Raw genomic sequence first — 22,114 nt, forward strand, 5'->3', positions numbered from 1 at the left:
TTATCTCTTTTTGAGGAATGTTGTCTTCTCAGGTGAGTTGTCAGGTAACTGAAGGACACATATTGATGATGATGATGATGCAATATGTGACCCTGCCTGGACCACAAAACCACAGTCATAAGTGTCAATTTTTTGAAATTGAGGTTTATACATCATCTGAAAGCTGAATAAATAAGGAGAATATTTGGCCGAGATAGGGCCAAATATCAGCTATTTGAAAACCTGGAATGTGAGGGTGCAAAAAATCAAAATATTGAGAAAATCGCCTTTAAAGTTGTCCAAATTAAGTCCTTAGCAAAGAATATTACATATTTACTGTAGGAAATTTACAAAATATCTCCATGGAACATGATCTTTACTTAATATCCTAATGATTTTTGACATAAAAAAAAAAAAAAATTCATGGCCCTAGTTTTGCTCATCGCTGAAACTTTTATATGCACATCATTTTCAGATTATGGTCTATTCTAGTCCTTTTTCATGTTAAGATGTTTTAAATAAACTAAGACATGCATATTCTGTTTTGGAACTTGCTTTTGTCAAATGTTATGCTGCAATTTAGTCATTTTGACAAGAACTTAGTCATTCACTGAATGTACACTATAGTTTGTACAGATTTTTAACATTGATAATAATAACTTCTCCTTGGTCAGAATAAGAGACTTCTTTCAAAAACAAAATTGAATGGTAGAGTAAATTAATTGATTTCTAAGTGTGAACTGAGTTACAGTCAAATATTGCAAAGTGCAGCATAATAAATGGCAAGAAAGATCAAGCTTTTCCAGACAAGAAAGGACAGTTGATTGTCCTTGCCAGGTTTCGAACCCACAACCTTTTGGTTACCAGGCCTGCACCACCCCAAAAAAAACAAAACCCTGCATGACTATATGACAAACAAGCATTTTATTTTAAATTAATCGACTTATTTTAAAATATAATACAATACACTGTTAATTTTCAAGTGAAAAGCACAATTTTTGGGAGATGCGACTTGTTCAGAATGCACATGAATCCTCTATGAAGTTTTATTCATAACCAACCGGCTATGAGGGGGGAAAAAAACAGACGTGGAAAAAATGAAAGGTCTTGCAGCAACAGGAAAACAGCTATGAGAGCACATTCCTAGTGAACCCCGGCTCAGACAATGAGGGGTGGGACAAAACTGTATATTTTAAAATCTGTAATCTAACCCCTAAATCAGGAACATTGCTCAAAGTTTGCTTTACACTTATCGAGATGGAGTCGTCAGGAGTCGATCTGGGAATGTTTATTTCCAAGCGGAAGAAGACTGTTTCTTCTCCGAGAAGCAGTTTCTTGTTTTCGGTTTATCAGCTCGAGATTTGACTGGAGATATATGCCACAGCTCGATATGTTCTGCGTTACGGCGGTTTATGCAAAATTTCGCTTGAGGAAACAGGACTGAGGACTGTGAGTGAATGAAAACTGAACTCTGGAGGGTTTAATTTTAGAGTTTACTCCGAGAATGTCAGGATGTGGCTAAAGTTAAGGATCCAGCACATCTGGATATGACTTGCGCCGCTGATTTCACCATATTCGCCGTTATGAGACAATAGTTTTATGTTTTAAAGAAATGAGAGACGAGTTTCACAAACAGATGAAGTTTGATAAGCTTGATTCGTGAGTGAGCGCAAGACGAAAATCAGGTAAATCACCCATTATGTTTTTTAATCTCTCTGAACTTGCTCTTAAGGCGAATGTGTCGTACTACATGAATATATAGGCTATTTAATGAATTTCAACACTATTTAGAGAGTAATGTTAATAACGTTTTGAATTAAAGGGTCATGTTTGGCATTTAAAATGCTTGGTGAAGGGGCAGAACTGGTAATTTTGTTATTTTAAGAAATATAGAATCACAACATGCAGAAAAAAAAACATAAATCTTAGGTTTTATTTGAATTATCTCTTTTTGAGGAATGTGGTCTTCTCAGGTGAGTTGTCAGGTAACTGAAGGACACATATTGATGATGATGATGCAATATGTGACCCTGCCTGGACCACAAAACCACAGTCATAAGTGTCAATTTTTTTAAATTGAGGTTTATACATCATCTGAAAGCTGAATAAATAAGGAGAATATTTGGCCGAGATAGGGCCAAATATCAGCTATTTGAAAACCTGGAATGTGAGGGTGCAAAAAATCAAAATATTGAGAAAATCCAAATTAAGTCCTTAGCAATGAATATTACATTAGCAATGAATATTACATATTTACGGTAGGAAATTTACAAAATATCTCCATGGAACATGATCTTTACTTAATATCCTAATGATTTTTGACATTAAAAAAAAAAAAAACTATAATTTTGACTCATACAATGTTTTGTTGGCTATTACTAAAAATATATCCGTGCGATTTATGACTGGTTTTGTGGTTCAGGGTCACATATCTGAGGTCATGAGACATGTTGAGGTTTGACCACATTATATATCAGAATGTCTAATAGTAGAATTAACCAGACACCAATATACTGTGTAGGCATGCCATTTTTTACGAGAAGCCATGTTGCAGTCAACTACACGAACACAGCCCTAAATGAAACCCACATCTAGTTATCATGACCCGTGAGGTCAGTTCACTTATCTCTGTAAATGTGAAATGCTGGCGCTTACAAATACACTGAGGCGTACCAGTTCTTTTTAACCACAGTCAAAACAGGCAAGTTCCTACAGCTGCAAGATGGAGCCAGAGATACGCTTAACTATTTCAAAATACTGACACAGACTCTTAATTCATTTCTTCAGGATAACAATATGGGTTATTACTGGCAGCTGACATGACATACTTGTGGTAAACTGGCATGTGCTGCAGAGTAGCATGCTATAATCTGTCTAAAATATACAGAGTTTAGCTTTTTTTATAAGTATTTATATACATGCAGACTAAATGGAATATTTTGTACTTTTAAAATTAATGTCATATCACAGAACTATATAAAATGTGAAGGCAAACTGTGATTAAAAGTGAAACGAAATTGTCACCAGTTACAGGATCTGAGACTTTCACTATCACTTATGCATTCATAAAAAATTCCTATATATTCACACTATAGAGGGTATCTGCAAGTCACTTTCATAAAAAAAAAAAAAATAACTGTAACATAAATAAATGTAAATATAAATGTCAAAACAAAGCTGTGAGCAGAAAAGGGGTTTATTCTATTTATATCTTCTAGTCTTGAGAAAAGTGGAATTGAGAATAAGAAAGTTCACTGTAAGTTCCATGGGTCTTTTGACTGCTCTCAGAGAGAATGCTGACAAGCAGGTCATCGAAACAGGAATCACATTTCATCATGTTCACTTAAGGCTTTGATTCAAGACGGCCACTATCTGATTTGAGAAACATCCTGGCAGTTTGGAAATAAAGATCAGAATACCCAAAGAGACGAAAGCATTTTCAAAAGGGTGGGGTTGTTTTCCGTCTTAAATGTGGCCCAGAGGGCCCAGCAATTACCCATTTTTTGTGCACTGAGCGTACGTGACAAAGTTGTTGACCCACCTGCGCTTACATTGGGGGGATTAAATGAAGAACTTAAAAGACAACACAGACAAAGTGACTCCTGTTGGAATCTCGCTGCATGTGTTTCTACATCAGGCAGTATCTATAGTCATTTTCAGTTAGCCAGTATGTTTGTGTGTTGGCTAGCATATAATGCCGATCATTAATATCAAACTCAAAGTACTCTATTTTTGCGCACTCATTTTGTATTTAATATACTAAAAAGTCTTCTTTAGTACTTCTTAAGATAAATGTAAGAAGTGTACTCAACTGTGCTATTTTGAGACATAAATATGAACTATGTGCTTTTAACATACTATCTCTGTATTAAAAAATATATTTAGTTACCACTAGTGTATTAAAGATGGGTTCGACGAGTGTACTACAAGTGATAACTAAATATATTTTTTAATACAGAGATAGTGTAAAAAGCACATTTTCGTTCATATTCATGGTGTCTCAAAATAGCACAGTTGATGTTCTTAAGATTCTCTTAAAAAGAATTTTTAGTATATTAAGTACAAAATTAGAGCACTTTAAGTACATTATGGAAATGTACTTTTTTTCACCTGAGAACAAATATCACAGATTAAATAGATTAAACATTCAGGATACACAAATGCATTAGGAATCTTCTCAGACAGTCATAACCCAAGGCAAATTTAGATGTATGAAGAATCAACTCATACAAATCAACTCTGGCTCTAATTACCGATCTGTTTCAAAACATCTTGGCTGACTCTGTTTTTCCATGACATCACAAAAGTATATAGTATGCCTAGTTTAATTACAGTGTTGAGGCAACACAAAAATAGTCTGTTGTTTTCAACATGAATTTGGACAGTTTTGGACACTTGCAAATTTTCACTTATTGCTTGTTCAAAGCAGCCTGGTAAACAGGTCAACACTTTAGCATGCAGGTTTTCCATCATCTTCATATAGTAGGTTTTCACCCAGCCATTTTTCTTGCGTGACAAGTCGACTTCCAGACCTAGAGGAACAAGCAATCCGGAGTATCTGAACGGCTAGCCGGGTGCGGTCTCTGAATGGCAGGAAGTATAGCCATCAATATTTACTCTGCGTGCGCTGCAGCCAGAGTGTCTGCAAGGACCAGTGGTACAGAGGAGAGCGAGTCCTCCACTAAAGTCCTCTCCCACCCACTCTCACAATAATTGCAACACAGACAGACTGACTGGACCCTCTCCATGACTTCCTCTGGTGTGGACAAGGGTTATTGAGCTTTTTTCCATTAAGAGATTCCAACTCTACATATCATAGTATGATCGTGCATAGAGCGGCGCCTTGTAAATGCCAGATCGGTAAAGGATGATGCAAGGGAGCATGGGATATGTACATATGATTAAATAGAAGTAGCTGGAAGTGTTTTTTGTGTCAAAGTGCTCCCTTCCAAGGCTCACTCTCACCCTGTATCCTGTATTCCCTCTTTCTTAGACATGAAGGCTTCTGAGATGTTCGCAGTGTTGTTTGTTTTGGTGTATTCAGGGAGCTACGCAACTCTCGCAGGTGAGGTTACATAATTGCGCTCGTAAAAGTCTTTATTTGTGCATATGTCTGAGTGTTGCATGAAAACCAGCTTTCTGAGTACAATAAGGAAGTATATATCTTCCTAATCTATTGGTCAACTTTTCACACAGAGTTGAAAACAAACACATTTCTTTTTTCAGATTATGTATTGGCTTAGCTTTTCCCTTATATAGTGAGTTAGCCATCATATCTATATCAACCCGAAATACTGTAATAGTCACATTACATCTTACATTATCACATTCTTGTCCATAGATAAAGCCGAGGAGGGCACTTTACAGTGCGCATGTGAGAACTCATTGTCCTGTGAAAACAACTCCTGCTGGGGCAAAATTTGCTTATACACTTCGGTCCATGAGCGTGTAGTGAGGAGCTGTTTACCCTCTGTTGCGCAGTGCCACGTGCCTAATGTACCTGGACTGTATTCCGTGTGCTGCTACACACACTTCTGCAATGCAAACCTCAGTATGCCTGAAAAAACAGGTCAGTAATTTCTTTAAAAAACACCTTTTTAGCGCAGAAAACAGTTATTAATTTTAGAGATGTTAATACAGAGACTCATTACTAGAATAAAAGAGTCATTTGCCTTGGTAAAGTTTACTCTCTGCCTCCTCCTAGTGTTATATTGGTGGTTCACAGGTTTTAATTTTCATAGGTTGTGTTTAAAGGATTAGTTCACTTTCAAATGAAAATTAGCCCAAGCTTTACTCACCCTCAAGCCATCCTAGGTGAATATGACTTTCTTCTTTCTGATGAACACAATCAGAGTTCTATTAATAAATATCCTGACACATCCGAGCTTTATAATGGCAGTGAACGGGATCAACGAGTATGAGCTGAAGAAAGTGTCTCCATCCACATCCATCCATCAAAAACTTACTCCACATGGCTCCAGGAGGTTAATAAAGGCCTTCGCTTCAGAAGGATATTTATTAATATAACTATGATTGTGTTCATCAGAAAGAAGAAAGTCATATACACCTAGGATGGCCTTTAAGCTTATGTTGCTATAGCTCAAATAGAAACTGAATACAATTCTCAAATGGCAAAAATATCTTTTCAGATGTATTTTTAAATATATTTCAAAATATACAAAAATAGCAAAAAATACATTGCTTAAAAATTATAATTGACATAAATACATTTTTATAAGTTTTTAATATATTTTCAATCTAAATATATTTATAGTCTCCAAAATACATTTTGCATTGACTTAAAATGTATTTTAAGGTTAGAAATGTATTTTAGCACATTTGGTAATGTATTTAGGCATTTCTGAAATTAAATACAAAATTGAATACGCAACATGTCTTTTCAGCTGCTGTAGTACAGTGATGTTTCTCACTGTTGTCTCTGTTTCCAGTGGAAGAGCCCATCAGCTTGATTCTGTTGGTGGGGGTGCCGTTGTTGGTGCTGTTGGTGATGTGCATGGCAGTCTATGGGCTTGTGTTTTGGCTGCGTTCAAGGCGACAGCCCCACCCGCTGGACGAACCAGACACCTCTATGCTCAAAATCCCCAGTGGAGGGGACCCCACATATGGGGTAAAAATCTACTGCTGAGTGACATTCACAGCTCATTATCCTCAAGTCTTATTTGTAATGAGTTAGTCAAATTAAAACAAAACTGAAAACTTCAGTCTCTTGAGCAACCTCTGAGCAACATGTTCCTCTGGGTTGTGACTCAAATGCCCATAATTTGACAGTAAGTGTGTGGTCTGTGATTTAAGTGTGTGTAATTCTCCTTTTTAGGATATCTTTGATGAGTTTTGTACATCGGGCAGTGGGACCGGACTGCCTTATCTGGTGCAAAGAACCATGGCCCGACAGATCTCTCTGGTTCAGTGTGTTGGTGAGTGAAACTTTCATGACACAATGCTGCATAGGCGGAGGGTGACGCAACTACAGGATGAAGCTATGAAGTCTAGAGGTGGAGATTTGTTCTGCTCCAAACCTTTCTCTTTTAAAGAGATTTATTTCCTTTACTACATAATGTACAACATTGAGTTCAATAAATGTACTTGTTTTTAAATGTTACCATAATTAAATAATACACATAATTTAATCCATAGATTGCATTTATTTAAATGATATTTAAATAATAAATAGGGCCTATTCAAAACAAAGGCGTAGCTTGATGACGCCAAGTTTGAGCGCGGAATCTTGGGACATGTGGTCTTCACCTCAACGGACGGTGCAAAAGAGTAGGGATAGGATTTGGGAAGAAATTATTTATTAATTGTTAATTATTATATTAATTATTAACGTTACTGTAGTATGAAGCAGAGCAGGACTGAGTGTTGTGGAGCTGAACGAGGCCGCTGGAGCGATTGCGCAACACACGCCTCACGAACAGCGGAACTTTTATTATGACACAGTCGCCGGCGCTGCTTCCGCTTTTCCGGTCATGAGTATGAGGAGCTCTGTTAATCATTTAAGTGTGTTGAAAATGTTATAACGTTACTCTGTGCGTTCGCTCGGCAGCTGCTGTGAGACACTTTTGCACACTACAGTAAGCTAGATGGATTTTAGAATATCATATTAAATGCTGGATGGCTTGTGTTGATAAATGGCATGCAATTTATTTTAAAATGTATTGAATTGTCGAGAAAATTCTGTATTACTGTTACTAAAAATAAAGCTGCATTTGATTATGCTATGTTAGCTATTTGACAAAATAGTGTTTTTCTCTGAGGCATGGTGAAGCATGGTACTCATGGTATTTAAACAATAAGACTAAACGTGTTGAGCTATATAACAATAATTCGTTTTCTGTCTATAAATATATCAAAACAGTTGTTCCCTTGTCTGTTAAAACATGTAATAAATTAAAGCGTCTTTGGTGTTTCCATGGTTTCTACCAAATAAAACCGGAAACCGAGGCAGACAGAAGGTAACGGGTATGACGCAATTGACAGGCGACTCCTCACACGTCCCGGAGCCTTGGTTAAAATTGCAATTTTCTCACGATTTACAAATAGTTGGAAACATTTGGGAAATTGTAAGTACTTAAGTGAACAAAATATATAACACTGTCCTAGTGGTTTTTGGATATTTTACTGCAAAAATCTTACATATTACACCTTTAAGTGTCACCCCCCTTTTATGTTATATACATGAAAATGCACTATCCAAGCTTAAATGATTATAATTCAAGAATGCTTTGGAGTACAGACCGAAGTTTGGTCTTGTTTTAAAGAAGATTATTCTGAATATTGCTTAAGTAAAAGCACTTAAAGTATGAAAAAGTTATGTAAGTTTAAATTTACTGTAAATCATGTACTGTACTAAGCATTTTTCATTTTACATAAAATGTATATTTTATTCAATATATTTGACTCTAAAATTGCTATCAAATGAAAGCCATATGTCTAACCAAGTTGTGTTCCATATTTGAAGCTGATACCACAAAAATTGAAGTTGATTTTGCTGTACCAAAAATAGCGACTGGGTGTCACAGACATTCTATTAAATTTTTTTATACATTCTCCTTTTACAAATTGATAAATTTCTGTCCAAATATCACTTCCATCACAAAACACTTAACACGATATGTGTTTTGTCAAGATTAGAAAAGGTTTTGACTATAAAGTAACTAAAATAAATGTTGACACCACTCACTAGGGGAGGAGATCACTGAATCCCTCTGAATTTTTCTGGCAGGTAAAGGACGTTATGGGGAGGTATGGAGAGGCACCTGGATGGGAGAGAGTGTGGCTGTCAAAATTTTCTCCTCTCGTGATGAACAGTCCTGGTTTAGAGAGACTGAAATCTACAACACGGTCCAACTAAGGCATGAAAACATCTTGGGTAGGTTCCACCCACACTGCATTTTTCATCGCTTGTGTGGGAAGGGATCGTTCTGAGAGTACTGCTGCAGCCATAATATGTTCTGACTTACCCAAACATCACTTTTGAAATGAAGGAATTTGATTTAACATTTGATTTAAAATGTAATATTTCTCTCTTACACATGTTCTCTGTCCATTAGGCTTCATAGCATCAGACATGACATCTAAAAACTCCAGCACTCAGCTGTGGCTGGTTACACACTTCCATGAGTTGGGCTCCCTCTATGACTTCCTGCAGCACAACATACTAGACCCAGAGGGCTGTCTGCGCATGTGCCTGTCCATCGCCAGCGGCCTTGTGCACCTCCACACAGAGATCCTCAGTACGCAGGGCAAACCAGCCATCGCACATCGAGACCTGAAGAGCCGCAACATTCTGGTGAAGAGAAATGGGCAGTGCTGCATTGCAGACCTGGGTGAGTAAGTAAAACAGAAATAGCTGAGTCTGAGTAGGAATCTTTGGCACATATCTCATTCCATGACTCATGACTTTTTTCAGTCCATTTTTTTACTTTGACAAATCATATACTTTGTTAAGGGTGAAATTTCTTTTGTTGCCAGTTGATATCTCAAACATAATGTCTTCTTTGTGATCTCTCAGGCTTGGCTGTCATTCACTCTCAGTGTAATGACTATCTGGATGTGGGCAACAACCCGAGAGTGGGCACCAAGCGTTATATGGCACCAGAAGTTTTGGACGAGAGTATTCGTGTTGACGTGTTTGAATCCTACAAACAAACTGACATCTGGGCCTTGGGTCTCGTCATGTGGGAGATAACTCGTCGAACTATTGTTAATGGTAAGATGGAATAATTATCCAACTTTATTTCATGGCACTACTGCTATTCTTTGCTCTTGTGACTTGGAATTAATTTTAATTACGTTTCAAAATGTTATGTACAGTAATAATACCAAAAACTTTGATATGCTGAAACTTATCAAAGAAATATGTTCACAGAAATAATTAATTAGTTAACGTTTCATTGCACATTACAACTTTTAATGAAAAGTTCTGAATTTCTGTTACTAAGCAACAATTTTCACCATTCTGATAGACGTGATAGACTTCTATAATTATTTTTTCTCATAAGTTTCTTTGTCTTACTTCCCCTTCCTCGCTCCCTCAGTTTTTTTCTCAATGTCTGCGTCTGTCTCTATCCACCCACGATTAGCGGCCCAATAATTATAAACAATCTTATCTGCTGTCAACACTCCTGCTCTTATAGTCCAGATGTGCTTGTTCTCTCTCTTTCTCTCTCCCTCTCACACACACACTTACTTTTTAAGAAGCACTTAATCAACCCTTTAAATATAATTAATATGTAGTTATTATTACATAATGTGGCTCAGAATAGCTGTAATACATTAGTCAAAAGTTTCTGTCTTGTAGTAGAGGATATACACACACACACACATATATATATATCACTTCAGTTCAAAAGTGGGTTCGATAAGGGGTCGGTAAGATTATTTAATATTTTTTAAAGAAGTCTCTTAAGCTGCATTTATTTGTTTCAAAATACAGTAAATATTGATTATTTTAATATTGTGGAATATTGTTACAATTTAAAATAACTGTGTTGTATTTTAATATATTTTAAAATGTGATTTATTCTTGATGGCACCAGTCTTCAGTGTCACATGATCCTTCAGAAATCATTCTAATATGCTGATTTGGTGCTCAAGAAACATTTCTTATTACTATCAATGTTGAAAACAGTTTTGCTTAATATTTTGTGTAAACCATAATGCATTTTTTTCAGGATACTTTGATGAACAAAAGAACATATTTACTTGAATTAGAAATCTTTTGTAACATTATAAATGTCTTTACTTATATACACACCGATGAGCCAAAAAATTATGACCACTGCCAAAACAGTGCCGACCTGCCGAGGCATGGACTCTACAAGACCCCCGATGGTGTCCTGTGGTATCTGGCACCATGAAATTTGTGGCAGATACTTCAAGTCCTGTAGGTTGTGAGGTGGGGCCACTGTGAATCGAACTTGTTGGTCAACAATGTAAAAGAAAGTGCCCAATGAGATCGGTTTAGATAGAAACGTTTCCAATAATCAAGAGTCCCTTACTTCAAAAGCTAAGTTAAAAAGATGCGTTTTCAGCTGAGACCTAAAAAAGATGGAGCCTGTCAAATATAAATGGGAAGCTACTACTGAGAAAGCTTGATCACCCTTTGACTTCTTCTTGGATTGGGGAACAACCAACAACATTTGATTTGTCAATCTCAGTGTCCTAGCATAAAATGTTATTGATATAATTTGGGGACATGAAGAGTTTTAAAAAACAATAATAAAATCTTAAAATCAGTCCTATACTGAACTGGCAGCCAATGGAAAGTACTGTGATCCCTTTTTTTTTAGTGCCAGTGAGAAGGTGGCAGCGCACAAGCTGCAGACGAGATGATTGCCGCTGACAGATCCCTGCATAAAGGGAGCTGCAGTAGTCGTGCAGTCTCGAGGTAATAAAAGCATGAACAACAATTTCCAAATCGTTAAAACTAAGGAAGGGATTTAACCTAAAGATCATTCTAAGAAGATAAAACTACTTTTTACAAAAAATATTATCTGTTTATCAAAGCTAAGGGATAAGTAAATTATGACTCCAAGATTCCTCACGCTGTCTTCATAGTTATTGCTAACGGAGCTGGCTATCTTCTCTTTGAATTTTGAATATTATAATCTCTTTGTTTCATTAAGCTGGAGACTTCAATGACTCGTTCCCAACTTTCAGTGGAAAATATATCTGCATATATCTTCACAACTTTTACCAGAGTGGTCTCTGTACTGTGACCAGCTCCGAATCCAGATTGGAATTCATCCAGGATATCATTCTCCGATATAAACAGGGTTATTTGAGATAGAATAACCTTGTGTAAAACTTTGGATAAAAATGGCAATTTAGAAATTGGCCGAAATTATTCAACTCTGCAAAATCAAGGCCACTGCTTGTTCAAGACAGGGTGGAACAACACCATTAATTAAAGTATTATAGTATACTAGTATACTAGGGCCCATAGTTGCAAACAAATCTTTTAAAAATTGAGAAGGAATAGGATCCAGCGGAGTAGATGACAATTTCATGTGCTATGTCTGCTAAGACTGGAAGAGAGACAAGATCAAAGCAGTCAAATATACAGTACAGTCCAAAAGTTTGGAACCACTAAGATTTTTAATGTTTTTAAAAGAAGTTTCGTCTGCTCACCAAGGCTACATTTATTTAATTAAAAATACAGAAAAAACAGTAATATTGTGAAATATTATTACAATTTAAAATAACTGTTTTCTATTTGAATATATTTCACAAAGTAATTTATTCCTGTGATGCAAAGCTGAATTTTCAGCATCGTTACTCCAGTCTTCAGTGTCACATGATCCTTCAGAAATCATTCTAATATGCTGATTTGCTGCTCAAGAAACATTTAATGTGTACAATTGTACAAAATATTTGTGTACAATATTTTTTTTTAGGATTATTTGATGAATAGAAAGTTCAAAAGAACAGTGTTTATCTGAAATCTAATCTTTTGTAACATTATAAATGTCTTTACTGCCACTTTTGATTGATTTAATGCATCCTTGCTGAATAAAAGTATTAATTTCTTTAATTTATTTTCAAAAAAATAAAAATGAAAATTCTTACTGACCCCAAACTTTTGAACGGTAGTGTATAATGCTACAGAAGCTTTGTATTTCAGATAAATGCTGTTCTTTTGAACTTTCTATTCATCAAGGAATCCTGAAAAAAAGTACACAACTGTTTTCAACATTGAAAATAATCATAAATGTTTCTTGAGCAGCAGATCAGCATATTAGAATGATTTCTGAAGGATCATGTGACACTGAAGACTGGAGTAACGATGCTGAAAATTCAGCTTTGATCACAGGAATAAATTACTTTGTCAAAAATGTAAATAGTACACAGTTATTTTAAATTGTAATAATATTTCACAATATTACTGTTTTTTACTGTATTTTTAATTAAATAAATGTAGCCTTGGTGAACAGATGAAACTTCTTTTAAAAACATAAAACATCGTAGTGGTTCCAAACTTTTGAACTGTACTGTACAAGAACTTGACTTAGGAGCTGCTAGAACAATATTAGATGATACAATATCTTCTCTAATCAGTTTAATCTTTCTTAGAAAAAAGTTCAGAAACTCCTTACAGGTATTTGAAGTAGAATCTGTGAGAGGTGCTATAGTCAGGTTTAGCACAGTGTTTATTTTGCTAAACAAAACCTTTGGGCAGTGAGCAGTTCTACTTATTAAATCTGATTTTGCAGCTTTAACTGTATGCCGGTATCTACTGAGCGTATCATTTAGCATTTCAAAAGAAATATGCAATTTGTCTCTCTTCAGACTGCATTCAGCTTTCCTACAAGCCTGTTTAAGGAGCACACATTTCATTGTTAGCCCATGGCTGAGAATGAAGGTTAGGCCTTTTAAGTCTGAGTGGAGCAACATCATTCATAATGTCCAGACATACAGAAAACGGCAGTCAGGGGTTTAGTTAAGTGCACAATAAACAGTGTAGGTCAGTTCCAGTTTAAACAAACTGTAATTCAAAACTTAAAGAGTGTGGCCACACCCCCACCTCGACAAGTGGATCTGGAAGTATTTAAAACATTGTAGTTCGCAAGCAACATTTTAGAAAGAAAACAGGTATCCATTGGGTCATGTCAAGACTCAGTTAAAAACAGAAAATCCAAATATTGCAATACAATAAAATCATGAAGTAAAAATGTTTTATTTCCCAATGACCTCACATTCAGAAGTACAGATTTAATATAAGAGCTTTAAGTAATGATCTGTCAATCCACGATTTTAACAACAGACGCCGAAATACTGGCACAGATACATGCCCATTGTAGGCGCTTTCAATGGTCCCATAACCATACTTAAAATGATGTGTGACTTGTGCCACAATTGACCTATTGGCTCGAACCAGATGGGATAGCCGTTGTTGCCCTTATACATCGATGAGCCTTGGGCGCCCAGCACCCTCTCGTTGGTTTGTGGTTAGTCCCTTCTCGGACCACTGTTGGTAAATTCTCACCACTGCTGACTGAGAGCAACCCACAAGCCTTGCCTTTTTAGAGATACTCTAACCAAATCACCTTGCCCCTTGTCAAAGTCACTCCGATCTTTATTCCTGTCCATTTCTCCTGCATCGAACACGTTGATTCCGAGAACTGATTGTCAGTGTTGGGGAAAGTTACTTTTAAAAGTAATGCATTACAATATTGCGTTACTCTCTAAAAAGTAACTAATTGCATTACTTAATTACTTTTTATGAAAAGTAATGCATTGTTACTTTTACGTTACTTTTTCTAACCTGGGCTGGGCTTGCTTGTTTGTTTTTTTTAATGACAATAACAAAAAATTATATTCTTGGCAAATGTTAAGGCCCTTTCACACCAAAAGTGAAATGAATAAGCCTCAGGCTGAAGAAAATGCATATTTATGCCTGTACAGCAGAGGGCGCAGTTCAAACTAAACTTTCAGCTGTGCCGCCATTCTGGATTAAAGAAGAATAGAGTGCTTCAGGGATGACTCAATGTCGCTAGCGAGTTTTAGGGCTTCCGGTTCCAACTCCGTGAAGTCTATGGGTTTTTTGAATGGGTTTTTGCCAAATCGGCTGAAATAAGGTCTGTGGTTAACAAAGCCTCTAAATACTTTCACGTTTTGATCTATGACATAAAACACACCAGTTATAACCCACTTGTGATTTTTTAAACATTTACTGTGTCTTAAAATCGGCAGTTGCTAACAAATTGCTAAAAGGGACTACTTCCTTTGGCGGGGACTTTAGACATCATCATTAAAAATGGGACATTTGGACAGCATTTCTCATGGAAAAGTGGATAAGTATTCATACACAGCGCAGATCATAATCAGCGAGCATTTTTATAAATAGAGTTGTTTTCTAAATAAAGTTTGAGGAAGCTTGGTGGTGACGACGTTGATCCACGACCATGATGTGCTGTAGTCCGTTTATAATTATGTTGTGTTAACTTGTAAAGATTATCTTGATAGTCAAAATGTGTAAGTGTCATAACCCTTTGTTAAACACAGAGCTTATTTTCTGCGATTTTCCAAAAGTCTATGGGAAAAATGCATAGGCTTTCAACCGAGGGAACCCGTGCGCCGCTAACTTCCGGGTTGGCCTACAAAAACGCGCCATCCCTGGGGTACTCTATAGGATACAGTAGAATGAAGTTCAATACTCTTATTTCTGAATCCACTCTAAAGTAATTTTTGCTTATTAGTATGGTTAAATTAGATCATTGAAGGTCAGCAGCAAAGATGGTTAATAAATTGAGATCAAATATAATAATTATTTGAAAAAATAACAGATATTTTGTTGTAAATTGAAAAAGTAATGCGTTACTTTACTAGTTACTTAAAAAAGTAATCTGATTACATAACTGAAGTTACTTGTAATGTTAGTTGCTTACCATCTAATTTACCCAGACCTTAAATATGTGGCTTTGAGGCAAAAAGATAATCAACAATATTTGCTTTACCTTTTACTGGTCATAATTTTTTGGCTCATCAGTATATATATATAAGCTTTTTTGATGATTCCTCTGTAGATTTTTTCCCCATAATGTCAGCTGCCATATGCTCTTAGGCTCCCTGGTTAATATCCAGCAATCCTCCCACAGAAGTATTAGTACTGCCAACCTCCCTCAACTCCCAAACCACTGTTTTATAGATATGGCCAGAACAGACTCTCAGTCTCGGCACACATCTGCATTTTTATTAGTAAAAAATCAAATGCTATGTAGTCAGCAAATGTTGACAAAAACTCTCATAGAAATCTGGGATCCCTTAAATCTGTGGTTTTCTCAGGGATTGTGGAGGAGTACAGACCGCCGTTCTTTGACGTGGTGCCCTCTGACCCCAGTTTCGAGGAGATGAAGAAAGTGGTGTGTGTTGACCAGCAGAGGCCCAGTCTCCACAATCGACTACACTCTCATCCGGTGAGATTCACAAACATACCAGAGATACAGGCTTAATCATTCGTAAGACTTGGACTTGAGTCAGACCCTACACAAGGATTTGCTTTGACAGCTGCAATCTGGAGCAATTTGTTAGAAAAGCATTACATGCGTGTGGTACAAAATATCCTATCAGTCTATGATGTCACTGAAAATAATCTTGTAGGCTTTAATTTTAGGTTTGCTGTAGAAGGTATATTAATTGCATATGCAACACAGAAAATGGATGGAAATTTACATTTATCCTACTTAATACCAAAAGCAGCTGCAGCAGCCTGGTATCATGTGCAGAGGAGTAGGAGACGTGCAGGCTAGTCGCTATATTTGTTGCTACGCTCTTAAAAATAAAGGTTCCAAAAGGGGGGTTTTGCAGTGATGCCATAGAAGAAACATTTTTGGTTCCACAAAGAAACTTTCTTCTTTGTGAAAGAATTTTTTCTTTGTGTGAAGAACGTTTTAATAATCTAAAGAAGCTTTTTCACTACCTTTTGTGCAATGGAAAGGTTGCTTGGATGTTAAAGGTTCTTAATGGAACCATTGATGCCAATAAAGAACCTTTATTTTTAACTGTAGTTGCATTTGAAAATAATTCCCCCTTTGAGTCCATGTATCTCGCTGAAGCTGTTTTATGTCTGCCTCAAACACACACTCCCTCCTACAATGTATCTGTTTAGAGCAGAATGCCAAAAAAAGAAAGGTAAAAGTAACAGTTTTGAAGGACAAATATGATTGTTTGACACCTATTTCAAAGCTAACATAACCAACACAGTTCTCACAAAACCTCATTGTTTTGTATCAGAAATTGGTGAGTTTGGATTTGCAATTGAAGTTGAAATGCACTGAAGTCGTTTTGAAAATGAACTCTAGACACACTTATATTCACATAAACATATAGGTCTACCCAAACAACTGTACATTTACACACCAAGAGGAACATCAGAAATGACAAAACAAATGATTATCTGTGTTTTTCTGTCAAGATCCTGTCTACAATTGCGAAGATTAAGAAAGAGTGCTGGTTCCAAAGCCCTTCAGCTCGACTCACTGCTCTGCGTGTGCGAAAGACCCTCTCCAAACTGGACCAGGACCATGACTACGACATTGACAAGCTTAAACTGGACCTCTAGAATAATCCTCCTACCACACATTTCCAAGAAAGTTACATTCTAATGGACCCATATCCATCCACCCGAGTACTTCTTAACTCTTTTAATGTGCCTTTCAAGCTTCTTGTCTTAATGCTACACTGAACATGGTTCATCTTATCATGACATTCACTGTGGCAAGTTAAAGGATTAGTTCACTTTCAAATAAAATTTTCTTCTCACCCCCATGCCATCCAAGATGTTCATGTCTTTCTTTCTTCAGTCGAAAAGAAATTAAGGTTTTTGATGAAAACATTCCAGGATTATTCTCCATATAGTGGACTTCAATGGGCACCAAACAGTTGAAGGTCAAAATTACAGTTTCATTGCAGCTTCAAAGTGCTTTAAACGATACCAGACGAGGAATAAGGGTCTTATCTAGCGAAACGATTGGTCATTTTGGAAAAAAATGTAAATGTATATGCTTTATATAAACAAATGGTTGCCTTCCAATTGCTTCCGCCAAAACCGCACTTTCGTATTCTTCAAAAAGCTTAAGCTGTATGTCCTACACATTCCCTATTCAACTTACGGAAAAAATGTAACTGGTGCTGCGTTCGTTCCGTAAGTTGGATAGGGAAGGCGTAGGACATACAGTGTAAGCTTTTTGAAGAATATGAAAGTGCGGTTTTGGCGGAAGCACTTGGAAGGCAATCATTTGTTTATATAAAGCATATACATTTACATTTTTTTCAAAAATGATTGTTTCACTAGATAAGACCCTTATTCCTCGCCTGTTATCGTTTAAAGCTCTTTGAAGCTGCATTGAAACTGTAATTTTGACATTCAACCATTTGGTGCCCATTGAAGTCCACTATACGGAGAATAATCTTGGAATGTTTTCATCAAAAACCTTAATTTCTTTTCGACTGAAGAAAGAAAGACATGAACATCTTGGATGACATGGGGGTGAGTAAATTATCAGGAAAATTTTATTTGAAAGTGAACTAATCCTTTAAGGCCATAACTGTGCTGTTAAATGTTTCTCCTGAAACATATCCGCTCCACTACTCTTCTAAGACCTGCATATTTCAACACAGTGACTCATTTGTTACTGAAAGTAATACATGGTTGATAAACCCACAGAATACTATTTAGCATAGTGTGAGTGAGAGGGATTTTTTTATAGTCAGGATGTGGGTTATTCCGGACTTCCTAACTGCGATGTTTCCTGAAATGATGAACTTCCTAAACATGACTCTTACGTACAGAGGCTGACACATGCTTTAGACTGTTTGTTGCACTTATTTTTTGTAGCTGTTTTTGGTTCCATGAAAGACTTTGAAATGGGCCATCTTTTTAAGAACAAGAACTGCATTACAACTTGCACCAAGTATTCAATCAGAGTACATATTAGTATAGTGCACTTTTATAAATTGTTTAAATATTTTTTACAAGATCAAAATCACATTACTCTAGCTGTACTGTATCTTTTTTTACAATGTAAGGGAAATGTACAATATATTTGCTTTTTGAGAAATAATAATCAAAAATGTGTATACAATTTTTTTGCACAAAATGTCTGTTATTTTCACTCCAAATAAGAGTATTTAAGTATTAATAAAACTTCAGGATACTGAAGCAGATTTTTGAAGTTTTTTTCGACACTAAAAGGGTCTTCAAAAGAGGGTCCACCGAGTGTGGATTGATCTCAAACTCAAACAAGTTGCTAAATTACACTTAAAGGGATAGTTCACCCAAAAATGAAAATGTTGTCATCATTTACTCACCCCTCATGTTGTTCCAAACCTGTATGAGTTTCTTTTTTATGTTGAACACAAAAGAAGATATTTTAAATTATGTTGGTAATCAGACAGTTGACGGTAGCTATTAACTTCCAGAGTCTGGAAAATTTTTATTCTTTTGTGTTCAACAGAAGAAAGAAACTCATACAGGTTTCGAACACCTTGAGGGTGAGTAAGTGATGACAAAATTTTCATTTTTGGGTTAACTATCCCTTTAAATGTGTTTTTGAACATTAACATGCAGTAGTACAACTTTTATCCACTAGAGGGCATCATTAATGGCTCTTTTTCCCCTGAAAGTGTTACATTGGGTTCTTTTTGCCTCTTTGTTTTTCCCATAGACTGACCTGAGTAAACTGTGCCACAACCTGATCTGCTTAATGAATACAACTTCACTTCAGTAGTCCTAAAGGAGATATAAGGGATCTATTTCCCTTTGCCTCAATCCAATTCTTGTAAACCATAAACAATGTGTATCCTGTCTTACAAGCCACGCAATCTTGCAATTGTTAGAATCGTTGTTCGGCACAAGAGACACTATAGGACCTGACACCCCTCTGGAGCTACCAAGACACACCTTGGTGTTGTTGAACAACATTTCACGGATACAATACTGAATGCATCCTTCACGATCATGTTTCAGACAGACCTATATTTACCCGTCGCAAATAGATATCTCACGTATCTTATTCATAGAAATGAGACTGCCAAATGGGTGTCTTTCCAGTATAAATCCCTTCCTACGCACACCGACATGCAGAGAAGGCCAAAAGAGCAGATGCTCCACTGATTGATGGATATTTATAAGATGTTTATCTCGTTTTTTATCCCCAAGCCAAAGTTTCCCTTTGGTGTGTTGTGTTTGTCTTGCTGTCAGACTGTATGGCGGAGTGAGAGGATGGGCATTGATTTCTGTCTGCCTGTTTATCTATATCAGCGCCCTCGCTATATCCATCTGTGGAGGAGCACAGAGAGGGGGCTTTGCCGGAGATAATTCCCCAACTCTGCCTGTCCGGTCAGATGGAGAGAGGGTTATTTTTAACAGAGCACAGCGGCTGAGTGGAGTATCAATGCCCTGCTCTGGTAGGCCAGACTCCTCTGAAATGGTGCCCTTCTATCAGCTGTGACATTTTTACACAGAATGGACCCATTCCAGATGTCATTGTTTGGAATAATCGGATATGAACGCCCAGCTAAAAAATGTCGAATGATAATTGAGTGATATGACCCCACTTTATTGACAATAGACAGTCAGGGGCCAGATTACTATGTAGTCTAGCGAAAGCAAAGAGGTTAATGATAACAATGGAGGTTTAAGTCTGCAGGCCACAACTCTAAATGCTTTGTATTTGACCTTTGCATTAAGAGCAACTTGAAAGGAATTTCTGTGTAATTAGATTAGATCTTGTACATCATTCTTTATGTACCCATACGGCTTAATGCACTAACCGAGACTCTCCTCATGTCATGTGGCCATTAAGAGGACAGATAGTGAGCGCATCAAATGTCTCTTTATTCCTCAAAATTAAAATCACAAGTTTCCAAATGCCCTGCTATTTAGAGGAAGTAAACATCCTGAGGTCCTGGCAGAAGCAAGAGCGCTCCTATAGGAATATGTTTGACTTCTTTCCCTTAAGACACAGCTTCCTTTTTCATACTAGATGAAGTCAAGGACTTTGTCAGTGTTGTTTTTTTTTATGTAATCAGGGATTTTTTATTGAGGGTCTGAGGTCTCTAAAGCTTAACCCATACTGTGGTTTTTGTGAGAGTCTTGAATGCTGCTCACAGGGGTTCTGTAAGCTCCTTTGGATCACACACGCCGCACAATGTGGGTCCTACTCACAAAGGTAACTTTGGCTTCGGAGTCATATTATTAATGTGGAGACTCCGGAGAATAGCGAACACCGCCTGCTGGTCCACTACAAAGACATGACCTGCAAATCTGTCACTGCTTTCATACACATCAGACCTTTTAATAAATATATATATATATATATATATATATATATATATATATATATATATATATATATATATATGTATGTATTTTTTTCCATTATACAGTTTAAATTAAATAAAGTCTAAATATATGTTTTATTTACTTATACTCAATGTTGAAACATGAGACAAAACATGTATACAGTTGTACCTGTTATTAATTTGGATTTCAACTTGTCCCCATGTCAACATTTTTTTTTTTTTTTTTTTTGACATTTTGTAATTTGGTTTATTGAAAAAAACTTTTTTTTAATAAAAATTTTTATTAAAAAATTATTTCAATTTTTCTAATAAATATTTTTTAAAGTGATTGTGCTTATATTTTATGTCGGCCATATGTCAAATCCATCACACAACTGTAAAAAAAAGTGTAATTTTAACTGATTTTTCTTCATTTTGAAGGATTCGTTCACTCTCCATTGACAGCAAGATAATTAACACTTTCAGATGCCCAGAAAGCTGACCACAATACATTTTGCGCATCAAAAAATAACAACATAACGACTTTATTCAACAATATCTAGTGATGGGCGATTTCAAAACACTGCTTCATGAAGCTTCGAAGCTTTACGAATCTTTTGTTTCGAATCAGTGGTTTGGCGCACGTATCGTGAATTCAGTAAACGAGGCTTAGTTATGTCATAAATGTTTCGAAATTCCGATGGTGCACCACTTGGGGGCGCTCCGAACCACTGATTCGAAACAAAAGATTCATAAAGCTTCGAAGGTTCATGAAACACTAGATATTGTTGAATAAAGTCGCTATTTTGTTCTTTTTGGCACACAAAAAGTATTCTCGTCACTTCATACCATTAAGGTTGAACCACTGCAGTCACATGAACTGTTTTAAATATGTCTTTAGTAGCTTTCTGGGCATCTGTGTGTTAATTATCTTGCTGTCAACAGAGGCCTCACTGAGCCATCGGATTTTATCAAAAATATCTTAATTTGTGATCCAAATATGAACGAAGGTCTTACGGGTGTGAAACGACATGATGACAGAATTTTCATTTTTTGGGTGAACTAACCCTTTAAGTATTAAAAATGGCTCCTGCATTTCATACACGTGTTCACCAACTGATCACAAATATGTTTATTTTATGAGCAACATCAGATTTTCTGTCAGATTTACAATTTTTCAAGGTTATAATTGAATAGATGAAACTGAAAATCAGTTTGAACTCATTTTAAATTCAAGAATTATTTAGAATAATATAAAAATTATAACATTTTTGTATCTGGGAGGGTTGACCATGAAAAACACACCTGTTGTAAGAAATTAAATCAG

At 36.2% G+C, this 22,114-nt stretch overlaps 1 protein-coding gene across 1 annotated transcript; it reads left to right on the forward strand.

Annotated features, from left to right (window-relative positions):
• Nucleotides 1-1,143: 1,143 nt before the first annotated feature.
• On the forward strand, nucleotides 1,144-17,336 carry acvrl1 (activin A receptor like type 1). Its single transcript, XM_067370791.1, has 10 exons — nucleotides 1,144-1,664; nucleotides 4,973-5,044; nucleotides 5,321-5,548; nucleotides 6,429-6,607; nucleotides 6,815-6,914; nucleotides 8,726-8,872; nucleotides 9,054-9,329; nucleotides 9,515-9,712; nucleotides 15,790-15,920; nucleotides 16,919-17,336. Exons 2-10 carry the CDS (start codon nucleotides 4,975-4,977, stop codon nucleotides 17,063-17,065), a joined length of 1,476 nt encoding a protein of 491 aa, XP_067226892.1. The 5' UTR covers nucleotides 1,144-1,664; nucleotides 4,973-4,974; the 3' UTR covers nucleotides 17,066-17,336.
• The last annotated feature ends 4,778 nt before the right edge of the window (nucleotides 17,337-22,114 follow it).

This window comes from Chanodichthys erythropterus, chromosome 20 (assembly GCF_024489055.1).
Source record: "Chanodichthys erythropterus isolate Z2021 chromosome 20, ASM2448905v1, whole genome shotgun sequence".
Classification (NCBI taxonomy): domain Eukaryota; kingdom Metazoa; phylum Chordata; class Actinopteri; order Cypriniformes; family Xenocyprididae; genus Chanodichthys; species Chanodichthys erythropterus.